This window comes from Lissotriton vulgaris, chromosome 7, assembly GCF_964263255.1.
Source record: "Lissotriton vulgaris chromosome 7, aLisVul1.2, whole genome shotgun sequence".
NCBI lineage: Eukaryota > Metazoa > Chordata > Amphibia > Caudata > Salamandridae > Lissotriton > Lissotriton vulgaris.
The window spans coordinates 1,214,737,923-1,214,757,702 of NC_141695.1; the positions used below are offsets into that span (position 1 = coordinate 1,214,737,923).

Below are 19,780 nucleotides of genomic sequence, written 5' to 3' on the forward strand. Positions count from 1 at the left end.
GGGGAAGGTTGGGAGCATCATTTAGGAAACAATTAAAAATATTGTACTCTAGGATCTACAAGTGAATGTCCAGTTTGAATCAGTGTAGAGAGATAGAAACTTGGAAATATGGCAGAAGGGGGTGACTAGCAGTAGACTTATCCTCTCTCCTTCTTATGATGAACATTTGCTAACACTTTTTAGCACTGTACAGGTTTTACATCTTCATACACAAGCTCTGGAGTTCAACTCTCCATTCTCCAAGAGAGCCAATTCAATGTTGGTTGACAACGGTATGTTTAGTAAGTTCAAATAATTAGAAGGACATTCACTTACATACATCAACACAACATGAAATGTATCCCCTACTGCATTTGTGTTTTAGAACAACACAACATAACAAGCTTTCTATATAATACTGAGTTCACAATGTTCATTTTAGCAATTGCTATGTTTTTTTTGTACAATTGCATTTGGACACGAGTTTCCCACCCAAAGGAGTCATTTAGCGCTCTTTCCAAGTCACATTGGGAATCTGATTTGACTTAGTAGCAGCTGAGAGGTAATATAGGTGGGAAGTTTCATGCTTCTATCAATAGAAGGATCAAGAGGGCCTTTAGGAGGTAAACAAAGAACAAAAAACACAGTATTTACAGAGAGTCCCAGACACTTTCGCATGCCTTGTACTCCTTATTTGAGTAATCTACTAAATCTTTTAACAAATAGGACCAACACACCCATTGTTTTGTTAAAGGAGGCAAGGAGACAGTGATCTACATAGCAATATTTTCAAGAGTCAAAGGCACATATAATAATGTTGTATGAAACTCACCTATTAAAGGCATCAGTGCAGACAGTTTATGACAAGGTTCAGTAGGATGGAGGAGATAATAGCTACCAATGAACAACACTGCAAGAAAGGAGTAGCTTGTTTAAGTAGATCAAACTCAGGGATAGAACTTGTAAAGTAAAAATTAGTTGAACGGGCCAGTGGTTGGTTGCAGAAATTAACATAGTACAGAAGGCACTAACCTTAGCTAGCTATTATGGACCAACTATTGATGACACTGACCTATTGCACTGGTGTCTAACTATACTTCAAGGGCCTTTTAATACTTGTATGTGACCGTACCATTCTGCTAGATATTTCTCTAGACAAGTCATCACAACCTCCTCAAATAAGCACCCCAAATAGAGACTGCATTTTTGCAACGCCTGGCAAAGAATTAATGGAAAATGCAGAGATTACACATTTCACAGTAAGAAATTGGGTTGTAGGTTGACTGGGTTGTGAGACCTGGCCAAACAGCAACCAGAAGCCTCATCATGGTGTGGCACAAACCAACCCTAGATTAACATGTAGTCAACCCTCTGGTAGCTTGGCACAGAGCAGTCAGGCTTAACTTAGAGGTAATGTGTAAATAATTTGGGCAACTCTTCAGACAGTAATAAAGTGAAAACGCCACAACAAAAGGTTTACACATCAAGTTAGAAAAATAGAACACTTTCTTTAATAAATAAAATAAGATTACAATGACAAAAATTCAATTAGTTGGACCAGAGATATTACATTTTCTTTCTTTAATCTGATATAAAATGTGCTTGAGTCCATTGTTCTTGTTGTCATGGATGCCAGATTTACTGTTCATTCAAAGTTAGAAATAAATTCTAGCTGTGCATATTTCTTAAAATAGACATGATAGTGATTGAGGATGTATGACGTTACAACGCATACTTTTACAACGCCTACCTTTACAAAGCAATTTTTACACCGCAACATCCATTACAGCGCATACCATTACAAGGCATGCCATTACAACAAATTCTTTGAAACTACCTTTACAACGCATTCCACTACAACGCATACTACATTTACAACGCATACCATTACAAAGCATAACATTACATTGCATGTAAGGTAAGTATTGGATAGTGTAGGGGTAAAAATTACTATTCTAACTCCAGGGGGTGCAACAGTAGGGTAAGTGTTGGATAGTGTAGGGGTTAAAATTACTATTCTAACTCCAGGGGGTGCAACAGTAGGGTAAGTGTTGGATAATGTAAGGGTACTATGTGTTGTAATGCTATGCGTTGTAATGGAATGCGTTGTAATGACTGCATTGTAATGGCATGCGTTGTAGTGGTGTGCGTTGTAGTGTCATGCGTTGTAATGGTTGCGTTGTAAATGCATGCGTTGTAATGGATGTTGCGTTGTAAAAGTTTCATTGTAATGGTAGTGCGGTGTAAAAGTTGCGTTGTAAAGGTTGTTTACCAGTGATTGAATATGTAAGTAAAATACAGATATTGCCATTGAATAAGAGCAGTGATATGAAAAGTGAAGTAAGGAAATTTCGCCACAATAGTTTGAATGGAAGAATTTGATTCAGTCCAGGCCAATCTCTGGCCATTTACAAAGTCATGTGACTAATCTGGCTGTCCAATGTGCCGTAAATAGTAAATGGGGAAACGAGTATAGATGAAAATTACCTTGCATTGTGATAAGGTTGCCTGTTTGGTTTATTAAGCAAGGTTACCATCCCAAATCACAAGAAATTACCTTGATAAAATACGAAGAGTGATTTCATGTTTGCTGCTTTTGATTTGTGCTCTTCAGGACCAAGAGCTGAGAGTCAGCAGTATGATATGTTTTTGAGTTTCCTATATTTAGAGGAAGTGAATCTTTTAGGTCAGCTGTTTCAACACTAAGAATGATTCTCAGTGTCCAGTACTACCACTCTCACTGCATTATATCTGCTGTAGATGTATGAACATCTGCTAACACTTCTTAGCACTGTACATGTTTTACATCTTCATGCAAGTTCTGGAGGTCAACTACTGTCCATTGCCAAAGAGAACAAATTCAATGTTGGTTGACGAGGGTAGGTTTCGTAAGTTCAAATAATTAGAAAGACATTCACTTACATATATTAGAACAACATGAAACATATCCCTTGCTGTATTTATGTTTTATTTTTGTTTTACAAAGGCACAACATAACAAGTTCACTACATATTGCTGAGTTCTCAATGTTCATTTTAGCGATTGCTATTGTATTTTTTTTGTCCAATTGCATTCGGACACGAGGCTCCCACCCAAAGGAGTCATTTTAGCGCTTTTTCCAAGTCACAGTGGGAATCTGATTTGACTTGGTAGCAGCTGAGGGCTAATACAGGTGGGATGATCCATGCTTCTATCAAGAAAAGGATCAAAATGACCTTAAAGAGGTAAACAAAGAACAAAAAACACATTATTTACAAAGAGTCCCAGCCACTTTCTCATACCTCGCAGTCCTTATCTAAGTAATCCATTAAATCTTTTTCAAATAGGTCCAAAACGCCCATTGTTTTGAAAATCTCTGTGATGTTCTGGTTGACAGGACCCAGGCGATGACCATAGCGCATGTTTCTGGGAAGATCCTGCCTCCTAAGGCACTTGCTATCGGCATAAATAGAGGCCTCAGGCATGGACCTTTTCACAGGTGTTTAAGTGATCAGCAGTTCTGCAAAAGGCTCAAATACCAGGCCTATAGCAAACATGATGCTGCCTGCTGCCCTCCTCCTCGTGGCTCTCGGTGGATGCTTGGGTAAGTAAGGGTTCCTTGAATTAAGGGACTGTATGCCAAAGTCTGCCACGTTTTGAGAGAACTACTTTCGTATAAAGATTCTTGGGAACACTCACTGTTTAAAGCCGTGTGACCTAAAAATACATTTATTTTGTCGTTATTCAGAATAATGTTTAAACAGTGGTTCAATTCACTTTCATACGAAGGCAAACATGATGAGCTCCAGGTTGGATGTTTGGGATTTGGACGCCACATTTACTTATTGCAGCAGTGTATAGTCTCTATGCAGTGTGGTGGGTGTTTTTTGAACCCTTGCCTAACATAGTAGTATAATCTGTTTAGCTCACTTCCTAGCCAATCACAGTGCCCTTTTCATGGTTTCCCACAGATATATCAGTACCTTTATAAGACATTATATTAATGAATCCATATGGATTCCATCTTATTATTAAACCATTAAAAAGGTTCAACATCAATTCAGAAAATGAGACACAATTATCTAAAGGGGAGAGAACCAATCAAATGAATTGAAAACATTTTCCAAGAGGATCAGGCACCTGATAATGGGAAAAAATTTCTAGTTATTTTTCTGGGTGATCTGTAATTTGTAACTCGGTCTTGACGTGATCTACTAGTTATTAATGAGTCATTTTGGCAGTGTGACACAAACAGTTAATGGATTGACCTATGAACTCCTGTTGCTAGTCATTTTGCCACTCTCCCTAGGTAATGTGAGTAAAGAAGCAGTGACAGAAACTGACGCCTTTCATTTCAGGCTTCTTTTTATTAAATGATTGAGGATGGTAAGCAACTGGATCCGACATTGTGTTGTCTGATCAGGTGTTCGTTCCAAGTGTGTTCTGCGTATGGCCTCCCTTTTCCTGCTTCTCCCACTGTTTCTCGCTAGCACAATATTTCTTTACACAATGAGGAAAAATAGGCTTTCTTCATAGCATGTTCCATAGTAGAATATGATTGTTGCTTGTAATGTAAAGATTCTTTCACGTACCCATGCATTTGAAATTACAGGTACATTCAGACTGTCAGGCTAAATGTTTTTAACCTATTTAAAGGATTTCATTCAGCTAGTTTTACATTTGAGGATTTAAAAAGTGGTGGCAGGAACACGCTTAAATTAGGATTTTTAAATATTTACATAAAATTTAAAATAACTAAATGGTTAGACAGTGAAGTTGTCAGGGTTAGAGATGCAAATGCGTTAAAATGTGAGTTGGATTGCAAAGAGAATTAACTTCCTGCATTTTCCATAATCGTGAAAAGGTATCCCTTAGGGATTGTTAATTTTGTAATAAGTGTTCAGAAATTCAGCACTGTGCTGCTTTCTGACCAAATGCAGTGGTGGGTCAAAGTCTATTTGTGCCAACAGGAAAACATAATATGTTAAAGAATCCTGAGTGAGCCAGGGCCAGGTCATATGGTTAACATGTCTATCTTTTACAGCAATCCCTTCTGACTACAGCCTGCAGCAGAAATCTTCAAGCATAAAGGTATGTATGTCTCTGTTGGTTAAGAGGTGCTTACTTCATGGGCTCAACAGCTAGCTATTGAGATCTTAACCTGTTCCATGCTGATGACGAGCTCAGCTCGTCATGTAGCACGGTGGCGCTGTGCTGATGCTCTGCGGAACGCCCATGCGGGGATAATTACCCCGCTGTGCTGGGCGTTCCATTGAGCGGGCGGGCCATGACAAGATCAGCTCATCATCAGCACAGCGCCACCGTGCTGCATGACGAGCCGAGCCGAGCTCGTCATCAGCATTTCGGTGGCGCGCGCGCCCCCCCCCTCGCCATGGGGAAATTAGCCCCGCGGCAATGGGGTTGAGATCATCAGCTAACTGCTCTCCTGAAACCTTAGCAACATGAACCTGCCAGATTCAAGGCCGCTCCATGCAGTGTAGTTCACCCCCTGACTACATATCTAAGGGAAGTGTATACATACCTAATTAGGCTTTAATATTTTACAACCTATGCTGCAGATTCTATTATCATTCGGAATTAAACTATAGTGAACTAGATTGTTCCATGTTTGGGCTTGAGCAAAAGGTTATTTTTGAGCAAATACGTTAATTGGGCAACATTTCGCTCTGTACAGAAAAGTAAAACAAATAATACTGCTGTTTCAGGCTTGCACTAGAGCGATTCTTATATCCATCTAAAATATGAAAGGCCACATACATGGAAGATTCTTGTGAAAAGGAGAGATGACTGCACTCTCTTGCCCTTCACCATGACAAACATCGAACACTGGAATGCATATTTACAAGGGCTTATCGCCTCAGGAATGTCACTTTTTGTGATGTTCCTGTGGCAATAAACCCTTCGCCTTAATTACAAGGTAATGTTAAGTCACTTAACCTGCCTTAACACCGCTTTGTAAATAAGGCTGCCTTTCATGCTATGTGTGAGGGGCGGGCAATAGGTGTTGCAGTGGACGTTCTGCCACAACACCCATTGATTTTGACGCTACCCCCTATTTAGAAGGATGACTTCATTATTAGGCAGCACCAAAATTAAGATGAAAAATACCCTGGTTCTTAACATGGTGAAACTAGGAGAAATATTTATGTTATCCTCAATTTTGCTGTTTCTATTTGCGCTGCATAGTGTAGCACACGTAGAAACAGCAAATCACCATGCATGATTGTTTATGTGCAGGAAGGTGCACAATGCAGCCTACATAGGAGTTACATAGGAGTTCCACATCACCATTAGTGAATGTTTATGTGCAGGAAGGGACACCTTCCTGCACATCAACATTAAATCCCTCAATGCAGGTACCCTTGCACTATGGTGCAAGGGGGCCTGCATTGGTGCTAGCCAGCTTAATTTAGTGCCAGACAAAGGAAAACACAGGGGTGTGCCAAATCTTCGTAAATATTGCGCATCCTTGCGTTTTCAGAATGGCAAAACGTGGCATCAATTTTAGCTTAAAGCACGCTCCTCCATTGTTTTGTAAATATGCCCTTGGGTCAGATAGACTCTTCTTACATTCCTTTTATTTGCAGAAACTGATTGGCTACTTATATTGATTTTTTTCAGCAAGAAGATGCCTATTACTTCACACGATGCATAAAGAGCAACCTGAAGAATTACCAAATGATCATGGTAAAATTCTCATTTCTTATCTTAACTGAACTTCAGGATAAAATCAGCAGTTCTCTTAAGTAGCCAGAAAATCAAGCAGAAGGGATGTTGTAGCACTTGCATGGGTGGTCATCATGCCCCTGCAGTGAAAATGTGCATTACTTCCTTGGTAAGTCCTGATTATTCAGTGGTAGAATTAGAGTGCAGGTCTTTAAAGTTATACTGGCATGGTTATGAGAGGTTATAAATATTGTCGACGTAAAGGGCTACTTGTGTTTCTAATCAGATTCAAATGATTCGTTTTCTGAGAGCTAGGTATTCACAGAAAGCTTACATACTTGTACATCTTTGAAACACGTTCATATTAGGCCACAATGGAGTAATCTGAGTGAGTGACCACACTCTAGGGGGTGATAGCTGAGCGATCCAGGGCCAGATTTCCCTAGCAAAGTTGGAAACTTCAAATTTGTAGGTAGTCTTACACTTTAATCGTACACCTTCCAATACAGGATATGCTCAAAGATTTATTCCAAACAGGGCAAGATTATTGGTCATATATACTAACCATTTATAAAGTCGCAAAACCTCAAATTCTGTGTTTGCAACCGTAAACATGCTTTGCAAAGTGGTCTGATCTGATTTTAGAAATCAGCACATTTCATCAGCTTCCAAAAAGAAATAGCATGCCCACATGAATTTGGTATTTGGAAGGAGCATGCTGTAGGTGTTCCTTACAACTGCTGTCGGCATATTATTTAGTCTCAAATTATAGCCAATAGAGCAAGTCAATGATTAGGACTAGAACTCTCACTATTTCTAGAAAGGTAATTTTGCACCAATAGGCGGAAATATTATCTTAAGAATGACAGACAAGGATGGCTGTGTCTTCAGCCAGGCTTGCTTGAATCCAGTGGCAAAGTGAGCAAGGGACAGCCGTCCATCACCACCCTCTTTTGTACCGCTTTGTTCACCCTAAGTTGGCAGGGTATGCTCAGACGTGAGTCCCTTGCTCACTTTGTCACTGGATTCAAGCAAGCCTGGCTGAAGACGGCTATAATGCCAGAAATCGGTCCTAAGAAGCTTGAATCCGGTCCAGGGAAGGCATGGCTTTGCAGTTCGGGCTGGACTGTTCCCATGAGGCACAAGGTCAGACTAATTTGCATATGGCCATGTCTGAACTGGGGTGGCAGAGTGGGCTAAAGAATGGTGATGGATTAAACCCAGATCTGTTCACTGGGTGTGAGTGTTTGATTGGTTCAGATACTCCATCCATCATCACCCCCTTTTGTACCACATAAAAGAGTTTAGCAGCAAAGCATACATATCATGGGTACGAAGAACTCATTATAGTTCCAAGAGAATTCTGACATACATTCCAACACATAAGGTTAGAAAGGGAGGTTCGTTCGATTACAGAAATCCACATTCTCTATAGGGCTTTAGACAAACCCTTTTACAATACATTTTGTGGGATTTTTCAAATGTTTTTCATATTCCTCGATATCCGTCATCTTCATGAAGAATTTCCTGAAGAATTTGATTAGCTTTTTTCAAGTTGAATAATCTGTGCAATTATACTGAAGGTCATCACTTCTAAAAATATAATCATCACTCATCAAACCTGAGATCAATCTAGCACTGTAGTCCTGACTTTTATATTTTGCTGTTGCGGCCAGAGATGCAATCATAACACATACGTAGATGTTAAAGTGAAACATTCACATTTCAGCGAGACTAGTTTAGGAGACACAGATAACAAATTCAGAGTCTAAAAGCCTTGGGATCTTCTTCTTTTATTTTAGCCCCTAAAATGCATCAGCCTGAATTCATACCAGTGGCTGTAAACCGGGCATTTTTTTTTAAGAAGTATGGGTTCTGTTTATGCGTCCTCTATTTTGTAAATACAAAAACAATCATCAATGTTCTCCACATCCCTCCCCATTATGCTCTGCACACACACCAAGAATAAAACATTTTCAATTGCACTCCACAAATCACCAACCAAACAAGTCAGCCAGGGTCTGCACAACATCAGACAAGCTCACTGGTGAATCAGTGGACAGGGGAAGAACATGTCAAAACTTGTCAATGACAATAAGGCCAGGGGGTGGAGGAAACTTACCCAACGGGAGAACATACCTGAACGGGAGTACTCTGAAAGCAAGTCACAAGAAGAATCCTACATGCACCAGCACATCTCATCCAGATCATGAAGAAATATGATCACATCACCCCATCCTTAACCCCTTCGCTGCGGCGGGAATTCCGCCGCAGCGCTAAGGGGGTGAGGCGGCTGAGCGGCGCTCGCATGCTCGTGACGGAGCCGCTCTGTCACGAGCCGCGGTTAAGCTGTGCTCGTGACGGAGCGGTTCCGTCACGAACGCGTCCGCTCAATGGAACGCTCAGCGCAGGCGCGAAATTCGTGCCGCGCTGGCGCGCCGAGCGGGCCATGACGGAACCGCTCCGTCATGAGCACAGCTCAACCGAGGCTCATGACGGATCGGTTCCGTCATGAGCATAGAACGGGTTAAAGAACTCCATTGACTCCCCTTCCCAGTCTGCACCATATTTAAACCAGCTGGATCATTTACAAGAACATCACAACCAGCAACTCCACTAGCAGACAAGCTCACCATCTCTTATGGTCCTTGGCTCACTCACAGCCAGGACAGTATCAGACTATAGACAAAGAAATGTAAAAAAGACAAAAACAAGACAGCAGACATTTTCCATCTATGCACCAAGGATCTGGAACAGCATCCCCATACCTATTAGGAGAATCCCAACACTGCTCCATTTTAGGAATGAACTGAAGATCCACCATTACTCATCCACAACTCAGTTATCTCTATTACTTGCAGATTTTAAGCTTGCCTTTGACCATGTACATTGCTCCACAAAATATTATATTCATACATGTCCACATACACACATAAAAAACTAACTGATATGCTGAACAGCATCAGAAGGTGATGGCTCTTTACCGGCTTTTTACCAGTATTGAATGTATTGGTGTGCAGTATTGTGAAATTTCGACCCAAGAACAGGAGCCCTAATAAAATTACTTCACTTCCAAACCTGGAGAGTATAGTCAGTCAGAATATAAATCATATTTCTACAACTGTGCAGTGTAATCGGGAATGTACTGACGCATTTCTACCAGTGCAAGTTGCAAATCACCCAATGAGAGCAATGATGCATTCCTAACCCTTTACAGTGAAACAAGTAGTACAGTGATATGTTCTTTCTTCAAAGAGTCTCACTGAGAATGAAAGCTGTTCCACCACTCTACAGTTACTTAGTGTGAAACCCTCAATCTAGATACCTTAGGATGGACTTCCAGTAAGAACAAATGGCCTGAGGACTATTTTATAACCAATGGCTCAACTTGCTTCACTGGCAATGTTTATGTTCAAATTTTACTTTAGATTGAATGTTTCCCTCAGTTATTATGATAAATGTTTCCCAAACTAAATAAAATATAAATATTGGTTTTACCTGGCCTGGAGGATAACCAAAGCCATAGGGAAAAACTGCTCCCTATTATACTCAATTGATGAGTGGTCTCACTTAGACAGCTTTTTCAAAATGTAATGTTTTTATCACAACTTTCTTTTTCTTTTTCAGAAAAGCACATCAAAGGGCAGGACATTTGAAATGAAATGTAGTCTGCACAATCTCCTCACTGTTTTGGTAAAACAGATACTTTATTTCTTTTATGATTTGAATACGTGTTTTTATAACAAATTATTCATTTGAAACAGTACACTAGTTCTGTATGTGATCTGCCTGTCAACTAATAAATGTATCTTGTTATCTCTATAAATATGTGCGTCTGCCTTTGGTTTAATATTTAATATTTATACCCCTTGAGTATGTCATTCTATATTTGTTAGTGTCAGTGAAGAAATAAATTTATTTACAAAAAATAGTGAATTTTCTTGTGTAATTCATACATTCATCCCTTCCATTATTGATGTAAATGTTACAGACAGCCCTGATGCAAACACTAGTGAGGCAGAGGTGGGAAGAGTTCATTTGCAGTGATTAACAGCATTGAAGACTTCTAAAATTCTTTTCATTTGGGTAATTTACTGACAAATGAATGAGCGGAATTTACCCAATTAGATATGACTCAGTCTTCACAAAAAAATCAAACAATTAGGAATAGACACTTGTTTGCAAGTTTTTCAGTGCTGGGTTTTCTCAGTCAAACATGTATAAATTAGATTTTGTGTTTCTTAATTGATCCTTAGGAAGAATTGGCTGATGACTTGGGGTGCTCTGTTGAAGATGTGATGCGGCAGATGGTAAGACAATATTTATTTACTAATCAATAAATAATATAAATGTCAGTTGCAGAGTGTGATATACACCATACCTACTTCCCTTCAGATCAGTGAGTCATTGGGCTCCTGTTAATTTGGGACATTCACAACTTATTCGTAGTCATTTTACCGTACACCTGTCTGATGAATTATCTGCTCAATTGTCCAAACATAAAGAAGTCTAACAGTGCATTTTATCCATGATTCCAGGGCTTCATCTGTGAAGCATTGATCCCTTTAGGGGGTTTTAAATGTACTCATTTTTTCCAGGGTTCTCAATACCCTAAAACCTCTTTAGTGGATTAATTGGCACTTCCTTAGTTAATTTAACATTTTACAGCCTGTGATGTATGTTAATGTTATTCGAATATGAAGCGTCTAACGATGAAGTATTTTCGAGTTTCCTTCATTCAATTTATGTATTTAAACAAGTGTTCCTTTGCTCCCAAAGAGTTGCCAAACATCTCCATTATCCCGCAGTCCTTGCTGATGTCAAATCTCTCCTTCAGATTCTGTTAAAATTGTAAAAATGGGTGAACTTTTATCATATTTAGAATTTGCCATCACTTATGAGACAAAGAAGAAAAAAAAATATAGAATGCCAGTAAAGATAATAATGGACAACAAATAAAATGGATAACGAAGCAAAATCATTCAGCATCATAAAACATGCTTAACTTTTCCCAAAACATTCTCTCCCATAATCGGTCTTCTGTGGCCATGAAGAAATGCATTACTTCCGCTTGACCCACATACCTACTCACAGCATCTTGTAGTACATAATGTTTTTTGTGCTTACAAATTCTTTGTCCTCCTGCACCATAAAATTATAGTATATTGCAGTACTGTTTACAGAAATTCATTGTTACTTTAATTCTCACCCTCTATAATGTGTCAAGTGACTACAGGTATGATGATGTAGCAGTATTTATAATAAAAGAAGCTTCATTCAAAATGATGTTGAAGGACTCATGGACCTCAAATATAAATCACAAAACAGCCCTGTTGTACTAATGCTATCCACAAACATCTCTACTTAAAGACACTGTCATAGTGGCATATCTCCAGAGTATGATACATTCTCTTTTAATAATATTGTAGTTCTTGTGATTTACTCTTTGTTATGACCTACATATGGTAGCGGACTGACAAATGAGTCACTCAGAGTGTGTTGGGAACCCTTTCACACAAGGACTTCAGAACTGTTGGTTGTGCCTCTCTGTCTCCTAAATAGTGACTGAAAGAATTTTGCAATGATATACTCTGTTCAGCCTATTATTGCTACTCTCTGCAACCCACACCTGCTTTTTTTGATACTTCCTATAACTCGTCATATTTTTATATTCCAAATAGACTCTTATTTTGCATCTCCACTGATTTGTTATTCAAAGTAAATTTCTTCGTACTTTAGGCAACAAAATACAAGTCTTTGTTTTGTACTGCTGTACATATCACAAACATGTATGTTCATTGCTATGTTTTTATGTTCAAAATGCGAGGTAAACTGTGGGCAAATAACAAGAAATATTTATAGAAAATAAAAATAGAGCAAAGATTAAAATGTCACTTAATACCATAATTACAATATACATTCATAAAAGAACTATGAAAAGATTTTAAGAAATCAAAATGGCTTTGATAGATTTAAAGTCAGGTGACCTTTTACATAAATGTTGAACTGACAATTGTATTAGCAGGAATATAAGTTTTTGAGAAGGCATTGTTCCATGCAAAGGCTACAATACACTAGCATTCCTTGTCTGTCTGTGTTTTCATCCCATAAAAGAAGTACCTCTTCCTCACTTTTTAAACTCCTTTTCAGGGTTTTTCCCAGATGCAGATCCAAGAAATGGGGGCAATAGTTCAGGTAAAGCAAGTCCATTAAATGCAAATTCTTGAAGGTAATCTATCAGTTATATTCTCTGCAATGGAGGGACCAATTGTGTTTTAGATGAATTACGCTTTTGCAATTAAATGTCATAAAGCCATTTCTTTAACTCTAAAATGTCATAGGTTTGCAGCTATACAATCTCTTGGAGTGTAATTATGCAAAATATATCCAGGTTATCCTTCTCTTGCATTTTTGCACATAATATTATATGCAAACAACTTTCTAGGAGCATTTAATTTTGATTAGAAAGAATACCATCTTTACCCCAATGTGTTGCATTGTGACCGTTCATAGCTTGGATCATTCTTCTGGCGATTTGGTGTGCTCTTCTGTGATATTTCTCATCCAAGAGACTCAAACTAGTCTCTGTATTACTTAGACTTAATTTTTTTTAACTCTGTTATGTCTTTCATGTATACCCCTCATAGACACACTGTCAAGTATGGTATACACCCGTTACAACGCATCTTTTACAACTACCTACTATTACAACGCATCTTTTACAACGCATACCATTACAACGCATTGCGCTGGGGGGCGCTCTAGGATAAGGAATAAGTATAATTTACTATCCAACACCTTCCCTAGTGTCCACGGGGACTGGAGTTAGAATAGTAAATTATACTTACCACTATCCAGCACCTCAAAGCGCTATGCGTTGTAATGGTATGCGTTGTAATGGTCGCGTTGTAATAGTAGGTAGTTGTAACGGTATGCGTTGTAACATGGTACATCCGTCAAGTATTCACAAGAGAAGAACATGCAACAGCTCTAATTTTGAATATGGCAGGTGCCTGCCTTCTGTTTTCTTTGTGCAAATCCCCATTTTTTGCCAAATTTTAAATCCCACCATAATGTTTGTTGTTGCACTAAAATAAAGAACCCCAATTGCATACCTTTCTACTTTAACCCTATAACTCTATTCATAGTTTGAGAGACAACATGTTTATGTACAGGTTTTAATATGTTTACTATTAGATTTAACTTGAAGCCACAGCAGACCTAGTGTTGCTAAAGTGTTGCTGATCTCAAACATTTCTACATATACATTTCTCACTCTAAAAAATTAAACATCGAAATTATAACATTACTGTATTCTGAGGAACAAGGTCCAATTAAAAACACTTGCACAACCATAAGAGTCTGAACTTGTAAACAATCATGACATCTCAATTGGATTGTAACCTTTTCTCCTCTGATGTAGGGTTCTGGGTCTGTTGAAAACATGGAACCCAAGAAATGTGAAACCCTTCTTGGCAGCTTGTTGGGTGGAGTTCTCAAAATAGTGGTAAAAACACCCTCTCTAATTTACATTTTATTGTGGTGATGTGTAATACTGTCAATCAGTGCATACTTTTGCATTATTGCATGGCCATGCATTTTTCGTAATGAATAAGTTACTCTGTCCACATGTTGTCATTACTAATAAACAGCAGTGGCCACGCCTCTGTGCCTTTTGGACATAAAGAGTGTCTGTCAGGCTGAGGGATCACTCTTTAGTTTCAGGTTGGGCTGCCAGGAGCTAGACATCGACTAAATGCGCATGCTCCGGGCTGCCGGACCTGAACTTTGCTGGGCAGAGGATTTCACAGCTCCTGTGGGCATTACCTTCTTAGCTCCACAAAGGTCCTTGAGGCCATCTCCCTCGTGATGAGAGAGAGTATCAGAGCCGCTTGCGTCGGCACTTCAGCTTTAAGCCCAGGGTTGAATGTCTATCGCTGACACCTCATCACAGACTGCGTGCGGTAAGCAGTCTCTCAAACCCCATCCTACTCCTGTAGCGAAGTAGGGACTTTTGCCTGCCCTCATCGGCTGACCTAGGAAGCAGCAGTCCCAACCCTCCTGGCACATACAAGGCTTCCTGCCCGAAAGCTGCAGCAGTTAAATGTTGTTTTTATTGACAGTTTGGTGCGTGCATGTATGCATAAATGCATGTCTATTTGTGAGTGAATGTTGTGAATGGCTGTGTGGGTGTATGTCTGCATGTGAATGCATGGGTTTAAGGGAGTGTGCATGTGTGCAAGGGGGTCACTGCCCCCTTGTAAGTTGCACATGACTGCCACCACTGTTAATAGACATGGATATTAAGGTATGAACTTATATCTCATTATCAATAACATTTTCATTGCTCTTGTTTATGTGCAGAAAAATCTCCTAGGACCTCTTCTTGGTACATTATCAGGAGTACTGGTAAATCCATTTTCTTTATTTCTCTGTTACTAAATTACTCTAAAGCCGTGGAATGGCCAGGAAAAAACACAAGTAAACAACTAAAATACCCTTAGGAAACAAACTGCCCAGACAAGCATTGTGAATACAAAGATATGATTAATCACACCTTGATTTGGGAAAAAGGATTCCTCAGAAAGACAGTTTGTCAAGGAAGTGCAGTTAAAGTGCAGTGAAAGTTGTGAAATATAAAAATGAGAAAGTATTGTTGTAACTTTAAACAATTACTAAATCATTAAAGTCTGAATACATTTTAAAAAATTTTACTGAAAAAAGTACTCCAGATAAAATTGCTCATTAGGGGCCTCATTTATGAGGAAGGCATGCAGTGCAGAACAGCAAGTCACCTTGGTGTGCTGCGTGGCAAGGACAGGTCAGGAATCAGGCGTGAATGGCACAGGTAAGGTAATTACAGTCAGGCAGTGGGATGGGGCAGGGCGGTGAAGGGCACGTGAACAGATGGCGGGATAGGGAAAGTAAAATAAAAAATTAAATAAGAACACTTACCTTGCGCTCGCCACATCGCCAAGTCGCTGAGACTACTTTTTTAAAACATGCTTAAAACTGTTAGAAGCTTCTGACAGCACATACAAATGTTGGAAACCTTGACACCCCACGCAAGTCTGACAGTTGCTTCATATGTGCAGTGTTTGCAGTGAAACGAGAACCATTGGGATACTGAATTTTGTCAAAATGTCTTTACAAAAAAAGAAATTAACTGCATGCAAATCATAAAAAATGGACTACCGTTTTTTATGGCTTGACCTGGCATTCTGGGACGAAATCGGCATGAAACTTGAGCATGGCATCACATTTGTGTGCAGAGCAGTTCAGACAAGTGAGATTGTTATCATTTTCGAAGCAAACACACAGTGAGGTAGGAGTTAATACAATCCAATTTAATAGTGAGAATCTAACAGAAAAGGTAACATGACTTTCAGCAACATTGAATTCAGATATTTAATTTTACAATTTCCCACGCCAGCAATGAAAGGGCAGAGAAATGTCGTGCGAATATGCATCCTGTATTTAGCTCTTTTATCAGTCTTACAATGTGTGTACGCTAGGCTGAGCTATGAAAAGAGAATGCTGAAAGAGGCAAATTATCAATTTTCCTTGTCTGTTTGATAACCTTATAAAGCATGAATAAAAAAAATATTGTTGGCTCGCTGCACACATTCCTTGTCATCAGCACATGCCTTTGACTTGCGATGAGTTTCATTTAGCACTTTGAGGGGCGGATGTTCGACAGTGTTTTGCGGTGGCAAACGTGAATTTGGCCTGTTCGCAACCGCTAAAAAGGACAAGCCCATGTACAAACCATATTTTGCATGTCGCTAACCTATTAGCGAATCACAAAATATGGTTTGCAACTCGCTATTAGGAAGGGACGTGCCAAGGGCGTTCCTTCCTAATAGCGAGGGTAAATGGCATGTACCATTGTTTAGCGTCCGCATTTGCGGAAGCAAAACATTTACAGTTTACCACCCTTTTCAGAAGGGTGGCAAGCCACTCGCGAATGGGAATGGGTGTGAAAATACCCAGGTACAACTCCCTGTCCTTAAAAAATAATAATGAAAAGATACATTTTTCATCTTTAAATGCATCCCATTTTCCTTTAACCCCTTGAGTGCTGTTGATAGGCTCAGCTCGTCATGAGGGAAGGTTGGGTTGCCCTCATGACAAGCTGAGCTCGTCACAGCCGTTGGAACGTCCGGACGCAGGGATAATTTCCCTGCTGTGTTGAACGTTTGAAAAACGGGTGTGGTGTAACAAGTTCAGCTCATCACAAGGGCAACTCAGCTCCGCTCTGCCTCATGACGAGCGGAGCTCGTCAACAGGATAGTGCCGCTGCTAGCGGCCCCTCTCCCCCCCACACAGCGGGGGGAAAACACCTTGTTGCCAAGGGGTTAAGGAAAATGGGATGAATTTTTTTTTAACTGCTTTATTGAAAAAACAGTCACAGACATGGTGGTCTGCTGACCCCAGCAGGCCACCATCCCTGTGAGTGTGGGTCATTCCCAATTGGGTCGCAAATTGTGACAACCTCATGAATATTAATGATTCCTCATTGGAGATCGCAGACAGTGCCTGAGACACTGTTGTACATTCATTTTTGCAAGTCGCAAATTGCAAGTCGTAAATTGACGCAATTTGTTACTAGCAAAAATGAATGGTTGTACATTCGGTCCCAGGTAACTTATCGGAATGTTCTTTTTGATTTATATGGTAACTTCACATTGTAATTCTGTATTGATGTCATCGTAATGTCAAAGAGACACATTGTTAAATATACAATTTTAGAATTGAAAAAAGATTGCATCTTGTTAATAACATTTTCTTATGCCCAGGACACGATTTTGGGGCCGAATGGGCTTCTTGGGGGTCTTCTTGGAGGAAACGGTGGGCTTCTTGAAGGCCTGCTTGGCGGGGGAGAACACAGTGGACTTTTTAATTGTCTTCTTGGAGGAGAAAAAGGTGGACTTGATCGTGGTCCTCTGGGACGTTAATTTAGGTAATAGCTTCTATTTTGAGATTGCTTGCTAATTTCACTCCTGATCCAAGAAAATTGTTGAGATAGTTACAGAAATATTCTGCATCAGGTGTATGAACAGATGTTAAACTAGAATATTTATCTCCTGCACTGAGTTATGAATATGTTTTAAACTTGCAGATGCCACTTCCATTTCTGATACTTTTTACCATCAGCAGCAGACTATTGGATTGGGAATACTCTCTGCCAGATTAGGTATCATTAGCCAGTACCCTCTGAATGCACAGCTGTCTCATCTGTATAATACTATATGACAGCAGATTGTTTCAGAACATATACTTTGTCCCATTATGTTTTGCACACAAAAGAATTACTTTGCTATGATATTTTTTGATATCCCCTAGTCTGGGATTAATAACTGAGTCTTGTTCATTGCAAAGTTTTGTGCTTTGCATTTGGACTGGATGTGCTGCATAAACTTGGGTTAGTGATTTAATTAACATCATAATCTCAAAATACTTCTCAATTGCACCATCAGTAGTTTAAGGAGACTTCACGCTCCCTCTCATTGGCTTGAATCACAGAATCAGATCAAAGCTGGTTATTGTCAATGGCCAGTTACTGATTGAGTGGATTGTGAGTACAATGACACTTTCTGGCACTATACAAATTGATATCATTGAATGTTTGGTACTTGATCTCTTTAACTGATGTTTGAGTTGAATAATATGTGTGGGTGTTATTTGAAAACATTTCTTCATGTGGCCTGGATGTGTAATGATCCGTTAAACTGAGACTCTAACAGAATATTTTATGTTCGTGAACAGGTTTGTCTTAAGACGAATAAACGTGTATGGTAACTGCCTGAGTAGAATAGCCACTTCACCATTCAGTGTTTGTATGGATAGGAGTCCCGTATTGGTGACTGAGTTAATTATTTATATGATAAGGTGATGAGTGAAATGATTGTTCTGGGTGTTATTGAGTAGAACCATGCCTTCTGTGTGCTTGTGAGAAGGATGATCATTTGGGGAAATTAACTTTTTGTTGGTGTTTGATTTCTGATCTCCTTCTAAGCATTTATGTTCTTCTCTTTTAAAGGATGTGGCTGTCAAGCATTTGTAATACTTCAGTCATCACACAGAGGGCTGGTGACAGCTAATTGGATTTTCTCCTTTTCTACCTTTTCATGCAAGGACTTTCCTTCAATCAAGGTTCTTCAAAGGTTTTTTTAGAATCATGATTGTCCCTTGTGTCACTTACTAATAAAGTACCTAAGTATCTCAAAGCATGTCTCATTTTTCTGATGTATAAGAACACAGAGGACTGTATTATGAATGCTTAACTATAATGTTTAGGCCCTTATCTGAAAGAAGATAAAATCAAAAATGCACTTGTTTTTCGATTTGCTCTGTAGTACCCATGCAACACAATTTTTGACTGCAAATAACTTTTTTAATGAAAGCACAGGGCAAAAATGCAATTTGCAGACAATTGCCACCTGATCACCAATATCATTGATCATAAAAAAATTGTTAATTTAATCGCTGTACATTGGGTACCAGAAAACATACACCAAAAAAGGAGTTTAGAGGGATAAACGGACCAAAACAAACTGCGAACTTCGGGCCTGATTTAGAGTTTGGCAGGTGGGTACTCCATCACAAAGGCAGCTGATAGACTTTCATCAGTATATCCTAATACACTGGTGATGAGGTGGATAGGTTAGCTGGACAGGACAGGACAGGACACATCTGTGATAGAGTACCAATCCGCCATACTCTACACCAGTCCTGTTCTCTGGAGAGTGAGTCCACAGTAAGATGAATGAATAAAAGAAAATTGGTAAAAATATGTCACTGGTATAGGAAATGTCAATTCAGCTATATATTTAAACATTTACCATAGGGCCTTGGTGAATGAAAGCGTTATATGTAAGACAGAAGGTTGCAGGAATAAAAGTACTATTTCACAGTATAAACATTTGAAATATTTGCAGAGAATGATAAAATGGTAAGTAGAAAGAAAATTCTGAAACATAGCACTTCATTTAATCATGCACTGTGCAAAGTTAAGGATTCACTATTTTGGAACTCAAGTGGGCTTGCAAAAGTTAACAGATTGGTTATCTAACAACTGCAAGAAGTAGGTCCTTTAGAGGGAAGGTGACGTTGGGATCCTCTGACTTGGCGC

General features: G+C 39.3%; 1 protein-coding gene across 1 annotated transcript; it reads left to right on the forward strand.

The window, feature by feature from the left end:
- Nucleotides 1-3,513: 3,513 nt before the first annotated feature.
- Nucleotides 3,514-17,603, forward strand: LOC147703265 (uncharacterized). Its single transcript, XM_086928901.1, has 9 exons — nt 3,514-3,562; nt 5,003-5,049; nt 6,601-6,666; nt 10,273-10,338; nt 10,902-10,955; nt 12,796-12,840; nt 14,069-14,152; nt 15,010-15,054; nt 17,445-17,603. Exons 1-9 carry the CDS (start codon nt 3,514-3,516, stop codon nt 17,601-17,603), a joined length of 615 nt encoding a protein of 204 aa, XP_086785027.1.
- Nucleotides 17,604-19,780: the final 2,177 nt, after the last annotated feature.

Bases quoted from the DNA above. Each gene is read 5' to 3' on its own strand.
- LOC147703265 (XM_086928901.1), top strand. From the start codon at position 3,514: ATGATGCTGCCTGCTGCCCTCCTCCTCGTGGCTCTCGGTGGATGCTTG. The intron at 5,050-6,600 runs GTATGTATGTCT...GATTTTTTTCAG, and splicing joins AGAAATCTTCAAGCATAAAG to CAAGAAGATGCCTATTACTT. The intron at 15,055-17,444 runs GTAAATCCATTT...TCTTATGCCCAG, and splicing joins GTACATTATCAGGAGTACTG to GACACGATTTTGGGGCCGAA.